The 15,679-nt window shown below is 38.1% G+C and overlaps 3 protein-coding genes and 1 pseudogene across 7 annotated transcripts; all 4 read left to right on the top strand.

Moving 5' to 3' along the window:
• The first annotated feature begins 1,673 nt into the window (after positions 1 to 1,673).
• On the top strand, positions 1,674 to 6,418 carry LOC103341511 (Metallo-hydrolase/oxidoreductase superfamily protein). Of its 4 annotated transcripts, none has more exons than XR_016124041.1 (13): positions 1,674 to 2,142; positions 2,222 to 2,369; positions 2,502 to 2,656; positions 2,762 to 2,944; positions 3,120 to 3,195; positions 3,307 to 3,384; positions 3,763 to 3,848; positions 4,208 to 4,281; positions 5,054 to 5,099; positions 5,240 to 5,349; positions 5,484 to 5,658; positions 5,808 to 5,925; positions 6,130 to 6,418. XR_016124041.1 is itself a non-coding variant. In XM_008245044.2 (12 exons), the coding sequence occupies exons 1-12, from the start codon at positions 1,879 to 1,881 to the stop codon at positions 6,316 to 6,318; spliced, it is 1,584 nt and encodes a 527-aa protein (XP_008243266.2). In that variant the 5' UTR covers positions 1,674 to 1,878; the 3' UTR covers positions 6,319 to 6,418. The 4 variants fall into 4 exon arrangements, 2 of the variants coding, with proteins under 2 accessions (XP_008243266.2, XP_088901861.1); XR_016124042.1 differs by having other exon boundaries at positions 5,800 to 5,925; XM_008245044.2 differs by lacking the exon at positions 5,808 to 5,925.
• A 156-nt stretch (positions 6,419 to 6,574) lies between these two features.
• On the top strand, positions 6,575 to 8,679 carry LOC103341512 (glycosyltransferase BC10-like). Its single transcript, XM_016796588.2, has 2 exons — positions 6,575 to 7,748; positions 7,890 to 8,679. Exons 1-2 carry the CDS (start codon positions 7,179 to 7,181, stop codon positions 8,532 to 8,534), a joined length of 1,215 nt encoding a protein of 404 aa, XP_016652074.2. The 5' UTR covers positions 6,575 to 7,178; the 3' UTR covers positions 8,535 to 8,679.
• Positions 8,680 to 10,347: 1,668 nt separating this feature from the next.
• LOC103341513 (glycosyltransferase BC10-like) lies at positions 10,348 to 12,889 on the top strand. The gene is made up of 3 exons (XM_089046079.1): positions 10,348 to 10,575; positions 10,757 to 11,511; positions 12,131 to 12,889. The coding sequence occupies exons 2-3, from the start codon at positions 11,077 to 11,079 to the stop codon at positions 12,773 to 12,775; spliced, it is 1,080 nt and encodes a 359-aa protein (XP_088902205.1). The 5' UTR covers positions 10,348 to 10,575; positions 10,757 to 11,076; the 3' UTR covers positions 12,776 to 12,889.
• Positions 12,890 to 13,036: 147 nt separating this feature from the next.
• On the top strand, positions 13,037 to 15,390 carry LOC103341652 (glycosyltransferase BC10-like; annotated as a pseudogene). The gene is made up of 2 exons (XR_016124174.1): positions 13,037 to 14,419; positions 14,574 to 15,390. The product of XR_016124174.1 is annotated as a glycosyltransferase BC10-like (transcript).
• Positions 15,391 to 15,679: the final 289 nt, after the last annotated feature.

Here is a 15,679-nt window from a genome sequence, read left to right as displayed (position 1 = left end):
TTATTTATATATATATATATATATTAACTATTCTCCTTAATTTGGCGGCTTTTTTTTGGCATCAATAAACAAGGAACATATTATGAAGGGATATTCAGAAATAAAACTACCGAGATAAGATCATAATCATTAATCACCCAAGGTGGCCAACCTCAACCTAATGATGAACGCGCATAATTATAATTAATAATCTGAAGTGAACACAAGTTGGTTTCATTCCATGTACACCAATCAATTGCTTAAGTGGAATGGAGGATTATATATAAAAATCCCAAATAATAATTCTGTTTGAGCGTGTGTAATGCTTATGTTTGCCACACAGTCTTCAATTATATAACTAGTGTGAGTGCGGATATTGGATAGCCCACCAAAACCAATACCGCGAGAAATCTGCAATTAGATTGTAAAGCGCTTGGTCTCACTTTCATTTATATAAAATTCTCAAAACAAAAAGAAGACAGAAAAGCATATCCTTATTTTACGTCTTGGTGCTTTGAATCTCCTGTGAATAAATATTGATGAAGACTAATTATTAAAGTTGTGATCATAAAACTGATAAGTAAGTGAGCGTATTTATATGCAGATTGCAGAATATTCCCAGTGCTTTCATTAGTGCTTAGGACAGGGTTAACTTAAGAGATTGACCTTTCTTTCAAATTTCAATAATGCATAGGTCCACTACACTTCCTACCGGCAGCGCATATACAACCCTCCAATGCAATATTATTAATATATACGGTGCCTATATATATACAACCCTCCAATGCCATCCACGTCTGCCCTTTTAGTAAATATACAGTCACGACTCAAATTTAGGGTTAGTGGAACTTGGAAGAAGCTTTTGGACATGATCATTCATATGTGCCTGTTGTCGTGTGTCCTTCATCGTGTGCAAAAGTAGCCGTTTTTCTAGTGGCAAAAGACATTGTCTGCAGTATATAAAGTAACTGTAGGTCTGTTCGCTTACTCTTTGAATTGAAACCCTGTTCCTCCTTCAACTTAATCTTCAAATTGACAATTAAGGAAAGCCGATAAGAAGATCACTACACACGCATCCACATTTATGTTACTTTAATAGCCCAACCCAACCCACCATTGAAGATAATTTCCAGTCTCCAATACAATCACATCGTGCTCTCACCCTTGGACATTTCATTCAACGTCCATCATGACATTGCCCCAAATGTTTCTTGTTATCTTGTTGGTTGGGTGCAACAACACTCATACACCATTCTCCTCATCCCCAACCACCATGCCATGTGATTGCTTTTATAAAATAAAACAACGCATTACTCTTCGAACAATAACCGATTTCTTACAGGTAAATCGCATTGTACAAAAGTTTTTTTTAATGCTATTGATGAGTCAACATATTTGACATATAATGAAGAATTGACTCATTATCTACAAGGAGCCAAACAATGTTCTTACTCTATAGTCTATCATGATGATTTATTTTTTTCCTTTTTTCATTCTAACCCAAGGAGGCTATTTGAAATTTAGACAAAAAAAGAAGAAGAGGCCATTTGAAATGAGGAGGCCTATTATTACTAAAAGTTAATACAAAGTGGGGTGGATAAAGCCCAATTATTGGCCCAACACATAAGTGGGCCTATCTAATTAACACAAGCTCCGCCCCTTTTGACTTCTTATTCTTGCAACACCAACGGCTACCTAAACGTCCAAAACCTCCATTAACGGTCAAATCAAAGTATCTCTTCCAGCATCAGCTACTTCAACAACCTCAGTCGATCCAAAACCCTCAGTCTAAAACCCAGTAAACCGGGGTTTGGTGCAACTACCTCCAAATTGAAAACCCTTGCCCTTCCCTCTTTTCCTTCTTCAACATTTCCATCTCATTTTGTTCGAATCTCAATAATGGCGGTGCATCATAAGCTCGCTTTGATTCTCGAGAACCCTCTAAACGACGCCGAATATCTCCTCGTGAAACAGACGCGACCCCCGAAATTCAACGACGAAGAGTACGACTCGTACGTGGATTCCGACCTCTGGGACTTACCCTCCACGCAATTGAACCTTCTAGAAGGCATATCGGAGCCCTCAATTGCAGTGGGAGGCGCAGAATCATGGCCAGGGAAGATCGAGCTGAAAAAATTCGATGTGGATTCGGCTCTCAATCGGGTAGTTGAGAATTTTATTGTTGAATTGCAGAATTTGATTGGGGTGGTTTTATTATTACTTATATGTATTGCTTTAATAGGTTCTGGAACAAGTAGGGTTTAAGGCAGCTGATGTTGGAGATTGGAGCTTGTTGAAGCATGTGGAGGAAGCTCAATTTGGACCTGGGCCGCCTATGAATTCGGTTTTTGTTAGGGGGAAATTGGTAGCTTCGCATCCAAATTTACCAGGTATGCTCATTGTCACTTTAGCATTTATTTGTTTTTCTTCACGTACATTAAACTCATCAGGCAATTCAAATTGGAATAAATATGTTATTTTAGTGAGATATATGCGACTTATATAAACGTTCACACATGCAGAGTCGTGTAAATGGCTGTCTGTCCCAAGCTGTTTAAACTGGCTTCTTGAAGTGAAACCAGGCAATGATCGTGTGGGGCCTTTGATAGTTGCTGGTCTTCTAAACGAGTTTGTGCAATCAAGAGAGTTGAAAATCCCATCCACCTTATCTTACCAGGTTTGCTGTGAATTGCGTCTACCACAATAAGGCTCATTCTTTATTGCCATTATATACACCGTATTATCACGTTTTTGCAGAGTAAATATTCATTCTCAATTTCAGGAGTACCCTCCTGGTGTTGTACTTGTACCGATGGGAAGCAAGACAGGAAAACCTTTTTATACGACAAACCTGGTTGTTTTTGCACCTCAAAATGCTTCTAATGACTCTGAGAAGAATGGTTTTATTGCTTCTGGAGATGCATTGATAGTGGATCCTGGGTGCCGGTCTGAATTTCATGAAGAGGTATGACGTGTTAGTTTGCTCTTATAAAGGACTCTCAATCTTTCAGGATAAATTATTTTTCAACTTATACTGTTACTCATACCGCAGATAGTGTGCTCAGTTTTATTATTGCATGCTCGACCCTTTTTTCCTTGGAAACCTGATAACTAGTTTTTTCCTTATAATTTATGATCAGCTCGCACAAATTGTTGCTTCTTTGCCGAGAAAGTTAGTTGTATTTGTTACTCATCATCATCACGATCATGTGGATGGTAAGTTTTCGTAAAACTAGCAAAACTTCTAATAAGCCATCTTCTTATATTATTTTGTGTTTGGTCAAACTAAATTGATGTGTAGACATTTGGTCTTTTTTACTTTCCCAGGTCTTTCAGTTATTCAACGTTGCAACCCTGATGCTACTTTATTAGCACATGAAAATACCATGCGACGCATTGGAAAAGGTTGTGATTGTAACATTTTGCGTTTCTAGTGACTGTGAAACCTAGGGATAAAGATCTTAGCACAATTATGTGATTGCACTACACTGCTTCATCTGATTTTTAAATGAGGTTTAATTGGAAACTAACTCTAGATGAAGAGGATATGACTTTACTTCCTAGCCCTTGATATCCTAGTGTTACTGTCCCCTTGTACACTTTCGGATTGTATATCAAGGACGTCGTTAAATTTTAAGAAAAATAGAATGACTGGTAGTCTTTTAGTAAGATGGAAGAGGGATCCTGTTTGGGGATCTAGGGATATGAGTTGCTAATTAATATATTGGGTCATATTCTGCTTCTAAGCTTCTACTTCCTAATCTGTTTGTCATATGATGACAGATGACTGGTCTCTTGGTTTTACTGCAATTTCTGGAGCTGAAGAGATTTGCATTGGAGGTCAGCGACTGATTGCCCTTTTTTCTCCGGTATTTCTCACTTGACTTTCTTATTAAAAAAATTATATTTATGACATCAATTGCAATATAGCAAAGGGAACCATACCACATTCCTTTTCCTCTATCTACAAAGTTCAATCTTTGATTTGAACTAGTAAAACCTCACTTGTTTTCAGATATTTGTAGGCTTATTATTTTTCCATGATTCGAACTATCTGTTCAGTAACTGTGATATTCTCGCTATAACATTAGCAGCAAGGACTTTTGCTTTCTTCAGAAAAATCATAATGAAGGTTTCAGTTTCATATTTATGACTAATAAATATTAGTCTGATATGCAACCTGATTCTCTATATGTAGTTTTTAAAATAAACAATTCTTTTAATTCAGGGACATACAGATGGTCATATGGGACTGCTTCATGCCAGTACTCACTCATTGATTGTCGGTGATCATTGTGTGGGGTAAGATGGAAGACAATTCTGCTTTGCTATGACTCTATGAGCTCCCTCACCTATGATTTGATTTGCAAAATCTGAGTAAAGACTATATTCTATTATGTTGTGAAAAATAAAAACAAAAACAAGTAGAAGAAGAAAACAAACTTAGGTAGCCTAAAGATTTCTTCGAAAAGAGTATGAATTTACGGGAGTAATGCTTCAACTTGCATCAAACTATGCTTCATTGCACAGGCTTAGTTGATCGTGTGTATGTGGAAATTCTGAGGAGAATAAAAACAATAGAATAGTAGAATAGTTACAGATAGGATAAGTTAATAGGAAAACGAGCATAAATAATATATCGACTAGATGATTAACTAGTTTTTTTTTTTTCCTCCGGTGTTGTAAATTTTGTGTTAGATTATGAATTAGGCCCATGCTTTAGGCTCAAAAAAGGGAAGAAAAATTTATAGAATTTATTGTTTTTCCCTCTTATGCCTTCTTGTTTGCGTTCCTGGCTTTGTCTAGGCTTAAAATGAAATAAACATCCTTGTGAACAGTTTGTATAGAGCTTTGCAATGACTTCTTGCCTCTCCCTCCTCCATCTACCTTCCCCCTTCCCTTACCTTCTCCCTTAAATAAGAAGTAGAATATCACTGCTAATCTGAGGGATTGTCATCTTTCCATCTTTCCTCATCTGTTTTCAGTTTTTATTCTCAAAATTAGGTTTTATTATAGGTCTGACTTGTTTACCTGCTGGGACGGCTCTTCTAAAAGCAACTTTGGTTTGTTTCAGTCAAGGTAGTGCTGTACTGGATGTTACTTCCGGGGGAAATATGACTGTAAGTTCATTAAGTCCTCTTTATGGTATATTATTACTTCAATTGTTTTCCTAGCCTATTGGATGAGAATCGACTAATGATTGGATGATAAAGCGGAGATAAAGATTAATGGTTTACCCCATGATACGGTGGTTATGCAGGATTACTTTCAATCAACTTACAAATTTATGGAGCTTGCTCCACATGCTTTGGTTCCCATGCATGGGAGAGTTAACCTATGGCCAAAACACATGCTTTGCGGATATCTCAAGTATGAAACAGAAATCTCTCACCCTCTCTCTCTCCCCTTCCGGTTTTGTGTGTTATTGGCCCAAAACTAATTCAAAAAAGGATTATCATAGCACAATATTAGATGTATTCAGACAGAGGAGTCTTATCTTTCAGGAACCGCAGAGCTAGAGAAAGTTCCATCTTGAAAGCGATAGAAAATGGAGCAGAAACATTGTTTGACATAGTTGCAAATGTATATTCGGAGGTTGATCCTAGCGTTTGGATTTTTGCAGCATCAAATGTGAGACTTCATGTGGATCATTTAGCCCAGCAAGATAAGTTACCAAAGGTAAAAATTTCCAGGTTTCATGACATAATCTCTTCATTAGTCCTATATCAATGCAAATTAGCGTACATGTAGGCAGTTCCCATCCAAATTGAGCTGCAAGCATATACATATTAAATTCAAATTCAAACAATTCCATTTAAGGTGTGCAGGGATTCCATTTAGAAACTTTCTATCACAGTATTGATGAACTCTCTGATAAGGTGGGTAAATTATGAGCCCAAGTGAGGAAGCTGCTCTCTCTTTGACCCATTCACAAACTACCTTTAGGTTGGATCACTTTCCTTGCATTTGTTGCTCGAAATCATATTTGATTATTTTGATATAACACCATTTACAAGTTCGTCAAATATAGCTCCATTTGCAACTTAATTGAATCCTCGAATTAGCATTGGAGAGCAAAACAGTTCTTGCAACGTTTTGAGTATGAATTAGAGCGGGGCTTAATTAAGCTTGCTGAATTACTCCATGCAGGAATTTTTGATTCAGAAGTTCCGAAAAACTTGTGGGCTGCGTTTCTTCTCTCTATGGATTTGGGCATACTTTAGTTGTGGTGTCCGGTTATATTGTACGAAGCCTAGGATATCTCAGTTTCTTGTTGCAGGGGTGGTGGCTAGCTTCGCCCTGTTGTACTCTTTTAAAAACAGGTTTAGTTCCAAGTAAGATTTTCTTGGGGGTAATTGCCAGGATCAATTCCCAGGAACAGGCTGGAATTGTGTTAATATATTATAAAAAATAAATGCGAACTGTCAAAATTGCACAACTTGTATTTTATTTTATTGTTTGGTGTAAGTGACATTTCCTCAAAGTCAGGCACCAAAGACCCGAGACTCTTGCCGTGGTCACGTGATGAGCGAGATGGACACTATAGACTTGTCCGGTGGAAGTTTTTCTTCAAGGCTTCAGGCAGCCGAACAAAACAAGATCCTTGCGCTTTTTTCTAGTAACAAGATTATATAATAGTTAAAATGAAAAGTAACGATATCATTCCTTTCAGTTGTTTCGTCAATTGCGCATTCCCTAGACCCTTTTCCTACCCTCAAAGAAAAGAAAAGAAAAATAAAAAAAAACCTCTCCTCCATTCCCAACAAAGGCTCAGATGGTCCTGGTTGAAGGTCTCTCGTTTCTAGTTTCAAAGAAAATTGGAAAAATAAAACTAAAACGCAAATACTTCAATTCAATGGGTGGTGTATATGCCCCTTCGAAATAACGCCCAGAATACCTGTCCTTCTGAAGGAAACTTTGAGTTAACACAAGATATTGATGAACTGTGCCCTGTGTTCTCCTAGTATCTTAACGTTTTCAGGGTTGTGATGGCGATTCTCATGTGCTATCGCCTCTCTAATCAAAACGTTTAAGCCTTTTCGGCCTACCCATTTCTCAAGCACATACTTTTTCTCACTTGGTAGCATGGAACACACAATCTCCTCACCCATCATTTCACATACATGGACTATATAATCATCTGGCTTCTTGTTTTAAGTTATTAACGCACAAACCAGAACACACAAACACAATCTCAGATGAAGCATGGTAAGCTCACTATTGTTGTTAAAGAGCTTTCCGGTGGCCATTTTCATGTCAAAACCCTCATCATCTTCTCTTTGTCAATGTTATTTTTCATTTTTGTTCTCGGGATGTTCATAAATGATCGAACCAGGAAATTCTTAACCTCAGATGACTTATTCCCTCAGCTGAAGACATTTCCCTCAGTGTCTCCTTGGCCTCCCTCTACACATTGTCAGTGCAACTTTTCTCTGTCTTCTCATTTACTGCCTCTTAGTTTTTCAAATCCAAGAGGACCACTATTGAAAGATTACACAGCTCCCAAGGAGCTATGGCATTCTATGAGTGATGAGGAGCTCTTTTGGCAAGCTTCAATGATGCCACGCATCGTCGAATACCCCTATAATCGAACACCAAAGGTGGCATTTATGTTCCTAACAAAGGGACGATTGCCATTCGCACCACTTTGGGAAAGTTTTTTCAAGGGGCATGATGGCTTCTACTCAGTTTATCTCCATGCAGCACCAGACTTCAAGAATGAACCACCAGAATCATCAGTGTTTTACAAGCGTAAGATACCAAGCCAGGTTAGAACTTTATAGATAGCAATCTTACCAATACACATTTCGGTTTATTACAAGAACCCAACTAACAATGAAAACAGTTTAGTGGGATTTGGCGTGCATATGCAACATTCATTAAGTTCTTCAAATTGTACTGATCTGCAGGCAGTTGAATGGGGAAAGCCAACAATGGTTGATGCTGAGAGGCGCCTATTAGGCAATGCCTTACTCGATTTTTCAAATGAGAGATTTGTATTGTTCTCTGAATCATGCATTCCTCTGTTTAACTTTACCAGAGTCTACAGCCACCTCGTCAACTCCAACCACAGTTTTGTTAGCTCATTTGATGATCCAAGAAACGTTGGTCGTGGACGTTACAACAAGCAAATGTGGCCAACCGTGACATTATCAGATTGGCGTAAGGGCTCTCAGTGGTTTGAAGTTCACAGAAAGCTTGCCATAGAGATAGTTTCCGATCCCACATACTACCCTGTATTTAAGGACTTTTGCCTGCCTCCCTGCTACACAGATGAGCACTACTTGGCAACTCTTGTGACCAAAGTTGGTCCTGGGATGAACTCAAACAGTACCATTACCTGGGTCGATTGGTCAACTGGTGGTCCTCACCCAACAACGTTTGTGAGGAAAGATGTGACGGAAAACTTTCTGATTCGGTTAAGACATGGATTTAATTGTACTTACAATGGTGGCATGAGCTCCATTTGCCACCTGTTTGCTAGAAAGTTTCATCCAAGTACACTGGAGCCTTTACTAAAAATAGCTCCAGCTCTGTTTGGATTTAACACCTAAAGATCGAGCCTGCTCATTATAATTAGTTTGACGTTTGGTTGGTCTAGTTAACATGAAATTTCATCCCAGTCCAGTTAATGTTCCCATTTGTATAAACTATGACCTTGGTTGGTCTATTGGACGTCAAGGAATTTTGCATTTTCTATTTTTGTTGATACAAGCGAAAGACTAAACTACTATAAATCAATCCAATTTACGAAGAAGGATTCGAAACCTAAGTGCAGGAGGAGGCACTTACTGCCTTAACCAACTCACGTCAGCCATACCCTGCACTGTGGGGAATGAAAAGTAGCAACTGGGTTAAACCAGGTGGAGCAGCTATTGACGAGAAGACTAGAACCTCATCCTCAATCAAAGCAAAGACAGGTGGTGAGTTTGACTGGCAGAAAGCCTTCCCTTTCAGTGCATTCAGCCTCTTGTTTGGCAACGATTCTCATCAAGGGGGGAGGCTTTATTTGAAGTCCTGTGTGCTATTAATAAGCCACCATATTGGACAAGACTTTGTCTTTTATCTGTTCCCTTTTGGACCACGACACCACATTTTACCTTCAATCTCAGATTGGAAGTGACAACGTTCGTGTAAGTTCAACAAAGTAGTTTTTTGGTTTTTGTTTTTCAGTCCAAAAGTAACCCATATGATTGTCTTAATCTTTTGTATTGTTCTTTTCCTTTGCTGTCCGTTTTTTTCCCTTTTTTTCTGGTATTGAATAAGTCAAGTCCGCAAATTATGCTTATGATGATGTGTTGAGAAAAGAAAAAAAAAAAAAAAACACCATTTTTTTGGAGTGAAAATGAACACAACCGCTCGCTGGCATGCTCCGTTAATTTTATGCACAGTTTTAATTTCTCTTATATAATTTGTACCTAAAATAAGGGGATTGAGATATTAATTAATCCTTATAATTTGGTTAAAACCGAAACAATTAACATCATAACATGAGTTTAGTGACAGCGAAAATCACTGCAAGAAACACGAGTAAAGAGTCATTACGAGCTTGAAAACTTTGTTATGTGTAGGATTTTCTTACCGTATTGAAAGTTGAAACAAAAAGAAAAAATTATCATAATGTTTAGTTTGTTGATATGGAAACGAGCCAAACTCCTTTCAATCAGTAAAGTAATCATAAGCGAATTGAACCCATTAACAGTATCTCTTTCAAGATTAGGAAATAATTATTGGTGCTTCTTTCCTTCTAAAGTCTTCAACTTTCCTGCTTTCTTCTCAATGGATTTTCATGAAATAATAAATTAAAGAGAATAAAAATGACTGATTGAATTTTCCAAATTAGGCGTCAATTACTTGGGTTGGGAGATGAACACAACATGTGAATGCTTCTGCTGTCGCCTTGATTTTCAACAGAAGATTCTTGTGATTGCATTTGCATGGAAGGAGAGAGTTAGGCCATGCATAGTCCTAGCGGCGGCGTTTTGACGATGTCACACAGCTTTTGAATGGTCCGAATGAAAACGTGTCACAAAAATGGAAGCTACGTTTTTCACACGTTCTATAATATCATTATTATTTATTATTCATTACCATTAATTGGCGGCTTTTAATTTGGTAACATAAAGTTGAAAGTCCAAGCACATAGATAACGTAGGCCAGCGTCGTTTCAAAGGTAATTAATTTCTACAAACAATTTTCTTTTTGGGGTTTTAATCTTCGTTCCTTCACTGCAGTAAAGAGTCAATTTCGCCAAAACTAACTTGTGGGTCCTAAAAGAAATGTTTTGAAAACATAAGCGTTACATTTACCTTAAATACAAAGTAAAACTGAAACTCTAATCCGTGTTGTGGACAGATCGACAAGGGAGAGTTGTGCCTCTACCCCATTTGTGTAGCTCCAAAGTAATCGGCAGCATCTGTATGGCCGTATAGGTTACCAGCCTTCACCGCACCAATTTAAAGTCAGAAAAAGACCCTTCTTCAACCACGCTTTCTTTTCCCTTTGCTTATAACACTTTCCCCTCCATTTTTTTTTATATATTTCTTGACTTCTCCAGTGGTCTTCATCTCTCTTTGCTTCGCACTACAAGTCCTGGTACGAATATCTTTTTCTGTTTCCAATTCCGGGTTAGTTCAAAGTGATTTGCTTGTGTTTCAGATTTCATTAGATTTGGTTCTTTGTTTTTTTAACAATCCCACACCGGCCTGCGTATTTGTTCTAAGTCTCTACATGGATATTTGACCAGAAAAGGATATTTTGCTATATATGTGTGCAGAAGGCGTATATAGATAGATATTTCGTTTTCCTTAATTCCCAAACCTTCCAAACGAACTTGGTCTTTGCCAATCTTGATATCCCAGACTTTTTATTTTGGCTTCTTCTTCTCAATAAACTCGGAGAAGGATTGAGCTTCTCTGCATAGGAGAACCCATTCAAGTTCCCTGTAAATATTTATTATTATAATATTCTCTCATCTACAATGAAGGGTCAGAATCAAAACCCATTAAACTTGTTTCAAAACTCTTCAATGCCCAACTCCACATCCTCAAACTCCTCTTCTATTTCCTGCTATTTGGTGGTGGTTTAACCCTTGGAATGGTACTTAGCTTTTATATGAAAGACATTTCAATTAGTTTGCAATTAGCCCAATTCTCCTTCTCAACCTCACAATCTCCATCCAATCAACATACCCTAATGCCAAATGTAAAAGCCTTCGAAGCCAATGGGACCAAGCCTCACATAGGATTGAAGGAATATCTAAAGCCGCCTAATGTTCTACACGACATGGACGACCAAGAATTGCTATGGAGAGCTTCGATGATTCCTCGGATTACTGAGTATCCATTCCGTCGAGTTCCCAAGGTTGCTTTCATGTTCTTGACGAAGGGTCCTGTTCTGCTGGCCCCACTGTGGGAGAAGTTCTTCAAAGGGCATCAGGGCTTGTACTCAATTTATGTGCACTCAAATCCATCTTACAATGGATCATACCCCGAAAGTCCTGTTTTCCGTGACAGGAGAATTCCTAGCCGGGTTAGTCTCTTGCTTACTTTGCAATGTCTGCATAAATTTACTTCATTGGTGATTTGTTTGAACTTGAAATTCATTTTATAACACAGATTATAGAATTGAGGTTAGGTGATCTGCATTCTTTAGAGTTACTACCTGAATGTGTTCACTTGCAAAAAAGCATAAATTTGGAGGGAAAAGTAGTTTCGAAAGGGGCAGGGAAAGTGTCCATTAAACAGTGACAATGTGAGGGAGGGAGAAGATCTATTGTGAAGTTGAATGACTAAATAAGTTTCAACTACAATGCTTGCTGGCAGAAAGATGAAGTGCTTAACAGGGTATCTGCTCTGTTTAGACAAACTACCTACTTAAAGCATCTCAAATCACTGGTTCATGAACTATCAGATAGCCTTCAAATCATCACGATGCTCTTAAATAATCACTTGATGTGATGGATAACCTGCACTAATTGTCACAATAATTTCCACATTAGGTGGAACCCAATGATTCTTTTCTTTAATGATTTGATGGCTATCAATCACAAAATGACATTGTTATATGAAACCATGTAGCAGAATTTGATGGGTTAAACAATACTCTGACCATCTTTATCTGATCACATCTTCATTTAATTGAAATGCAGGAAGTAGGATGGGGAAATGTCAACATGATTGAGGCCGAGCGCCGCCTATTGGCAAATGCTCTTCTTGACATCTCAAACGAACGTTTTGTTCTGCTCTCAGAATCCTGCATCCCCCTCCACAACTTCTCCACTATCTACTCTTACCTCGTACACTCCCGCGAAAGTTTTGTACAGGTCTATGATGATCCAAGCTCTGTCGGACGGGGCCGGTATAATTCCCATATGTACCCAAAAATCTCATTGAGCCAATGGAGGAAAGGATCACAGTGGTTTGAGATGCACAGACGCCATGCCATTGAAATTGTCTCAGATAAAAAATACTTCCCAGCTTTCCAAAAGTACTGCAGGGGCTCATGCTATGCAGACGAGCATTATCTGCCAACATTTGCGAACATCAACTTTGGGGCAAAGAATTCGAATAGGAGTTTGACCTGGGTTGACTGGTCCAGGGGTGGCCCCCACCCTGCCAAGTTCACAAGAACTGATGTCACCGTTGAGGTTTTGAGTAGATTGAGGAATGGGACTGCGTGTGTATATAATGGAAAGAGCACCAACGTTTGTTTCTTGTTTGCTAGGAAGTTTGGTCCTGATACTTTGGAAAGGCTGCTGAGGTTTGCTCCAAAGCTCATGCGCTTCAACAGATAAAAAAAAAAAGAAGAAAAAAAGAAATCCATGGGTTAATTTATTCATTTTTGGATCGATCAAGTGTAGACTGTAGGGTATAAAATGAAAATTTATTACAAGCTTTTTTCTTTTCAACTTCGTCACTTTATTATTATATATTATTTCTGGTAATTCCATAATGGGCTTGAGATATATGTCCCAGGCCCAGTATTGTTAGTTTTTTTTTTTTTTTTGGTTTATTTGTTCTTTTAGGGGAAAACAAACCCAAATACATAGCATTTATTCTTTCAAGTATTATTCTTTGTTTAAACCCCTAGAAATTGAATTTATTTAAAAAATACAAAGACGTTCCTTTTTTAATTGCAACCAAAGAGAATAAAAAATATAAAAAAAAGCGAAATTAGGCTACAATTGTAACCAAAAAATTAGGCTATAATTGTGCATTAAAAAAAATATTAGGATGACTAAGGTAATGAATTTTCTTTAGAAATGAAACCAATGGACTAAGGTAATAAATATTTGTTATTTTTATTTTCCAGTTTTCTCTAGATTTTATGTCATTGAAAAAGGTAATAAATCCCTGTTCTTTCTCTGCAATGAAGAGTCATTTCACCAAAAAGAAATTCTGGGTCGAGGAAAAAGAAGTGTTACTGAAAATGACTTCAACTCTTTGTTTTTGTTTTCCGGTGGAGAAAAGAATACTCTTTGACTTTAAAATAAAGCATTGTATTTACCTTCAAAAATGGAATTTTGTTATCTGTACTGTGGATTTGAAACAAAGGGTTACGTACATTATTTACGTTAAATACAAAGATAAACTGAAAAATACTCTAATTCTTATTGCAGAGTGTAGACAGGGCCTAAATGGAGAGCACTCTTTGACCTTACCCCATGGTTACGTTTAGTTACAAAGTCATCACCACCAGCATCAGCATGCATACCCCAAATCTCAGCAAATAGTTTTAAGCCACCACTCTCTCAACTCTCATCGCTTTCTCTCGTCACATATGATATGTGATATGCTTGTCTTTCATATTTCTCTGATTTGATCTTGTCTTTCAATTCATATCCCAAAGTTTCTTGGGAAAAATGAAGGCTCAAGATCCAAACCCAGGAAGCGTTTTTCCCAAAGTCTTCAATGTCCAACGCCACCTCCTCAATCTCCTTTCTTATGTCCTGCTCTTTGTGGGCGGTTTAACCCTTGGAGTTGTTATTGTCAATCTCAAGGACTTTTCATTTGGTCTGCAATTTGCCCAATCCCCCTTCTCAACTTTGTCATCTCCCCCTCCATCCAATCATTCACAGATTCTAATTATGCCGAATGCAACAGCCCCAACAACCAGTATGATCCTCACACCCGACCACCGCATTGGGTTGACGGAATATCTAAAGCCGCTCAAGGTTTTTCACGACATGAACGATACAGAATTGCTTTGGAGAGCTTCGATGTCTCCTAGGATCCCTGAATATCCATTCCATCTAATTCCCAAAATTGCTTTCATGTTCTTGGCAAGGGGACCTGTTCTTTTGGCCCCATTATGGGAGAAGTTCTTTGAAGGGCATCAAGGTTTTTACTCAATCTATGTGCACTCAGAGCCGTCCCACAATCAGCCGTCTTACGCCGGAAGTTCGGTTTTCCATGGCCGAAGAATTCCCAGTGATCTGGTCAGTGCTTTGCTCAATTCCCATTATCTGCAAATTAGAATGCTCATAGGAAACAATTTATTAAGACGCATTTATTCATAGCGTGGGCAAAGTTCATCAATGTATGCAATTGAGTACATTAGAATGCTAATTCTGATCATCATCTTCATTGCAGAAAGTAAAATGGGGGACGGTGAGCTTGATTGAGGCAGAGCGCCTCCTATTGGCAATGCTCTTCTCGACATCTCAAACCAACGCTTTGTTCTGCTCTCAGAAGCATGCATCCCTCTCTACAACTTCTCCACTGTCTACTCTTACCTCATAAACTCCAAAGAAACTTTCGTGGAGGTCTATGATGATCCAAGCGCAGTTGGACGTGGCCGATATTATTTTGTTCAGTACCCAGGAATCTCAGTGGAACAATGGAGGAAGGGGTCACAGTGGTTTGAAATTGACAGAGACCTTGCCATTGAAGTTGTCTCGGATCGAAAATACTTCCCAGTTTACTTCAGATGCAGAGGCGAATGTTTTGCAGATGAACATTATTTGCCAACGTTTGTGAACATCAAATTTGGAGCAAAGAATGCAAACAGGACGTTGACTTGGGTTGACTGGGCCAAGAGCGGCCCGCACCCTACTGAGTACATGAGCTCGACTGTCACAGTTGAGCTTCTGAATGGCCTGAGGACTGGTTATGGCCGGAGATGTGAATATAATGGAAGGAGCACACATGTTTGTTTCTTATTCGCGAGGAAGTTCCCGCCTTCTGCTTTGGACAGCCTGCTGAGAATTGCTCCAAAGATCATGCACTTCAACCATGTTGCTCCTTAAGAAAAAGAAAAAGAAAAAACATTAGAAATTAGCAAAACAGATTTATATAGTGTTACGTGTCTTTTGTTTGTAACGTTGGGAAATTAGATGGCATCTTTTAACTTTCATGGTACATGATCAATTTTCTTGAATATTATATAGGCATCGAATTATATGCTTCATTTTGGGCTTTTCATTGCGTAAGCTTGTTGGCTACTATAATCTAATTTCTTTGGCCAAGTAAAGTTTTTAATTAGCAGAAAGGAAATATAATAATTTAACAACACAAAAGGAAGATAATCGAAATCCAACAACGAGACAAAAACAAAGTTTATGGGTTTAGAATGCAAGGCGACTTTGGAGAATGAGAAATCCCGAACCTCTATATTTAAAGATCTCGATATTAATTATGGATTTAAGAAATCAAATAAAGCAATGTTTAAAGTATAATTTTATGATCAAATCTGTCTC

This window comes from Prunus mume, linkage group LG2 (assembly GCF_029339155.1).
Source record: "Prunus mume cultivar Tortuosa linkage group LG2, ASM2933915v1, whole genome shotgun sequence".
NCBI classification, from domain to species: Eukaryota; Viridiplantae; Streptophyta; class Magnoliopsida; order Rosales; family Rosaceae; genus Prunus; species Prunus mume.
The sequence above is the reverse complement of the archived record's forward strand: the minus strand, read 5'-3'. Positions and strand labels throughout refer to the sequence as shown.

Bases quoted from the DNA above. Each gene is read 5' to 3' on its own strand.
- LOC103341511 (XM_008245044.2), top strand. From the start codon at position 1,879: ATGGCGGTGCATCATAAGCTCGCTTTGATTCTCGAGAACCCTCTAAAC. The intron at 5,100-5,239 runs GTAAGTTCATTA...GTGGTTATGCAG, and splicing joins CTTCCGGGGGAAATATGACT to GATTACTTTCAATCAACTTA. The intron at 5,659-6,129 runs GTAAAAATTTCC...TACTCCATGCAG, and splicing joins AGCAAGATAAGTTACCAAAG to GAATTTTTGATTCAGAAGTT.
- LOC103341512 (XM_016796588.2), top strand. From the start codon at position 7,179: ATGAAGCATGGTAAGCTCACTATTGTTGTTAAAGAGCTTTCCGGTGGC. The intron at 7,749-7,889 runs GTTAGAACTTTA...ACTGATCTGCAG, and splicing joins AGCGTAAGATACCAAGCCAG to GCAGTTGAATGGGGAAAGCC.
- LOC103341513 (XM_089046079.1), top strand. From the start codon at position 11,077: ATGGTACTTAGCTTTTATATGAAAGACATTTCAATTAGTTTGCAATTA. The intron at 11,512-12,130 runs GTTAGTCTCTTG...ATTGAAATGCAG, and splicing joins ACAGGAGAATTCCTAGCCGG to GAAGTAGGATGGGGAAATGT.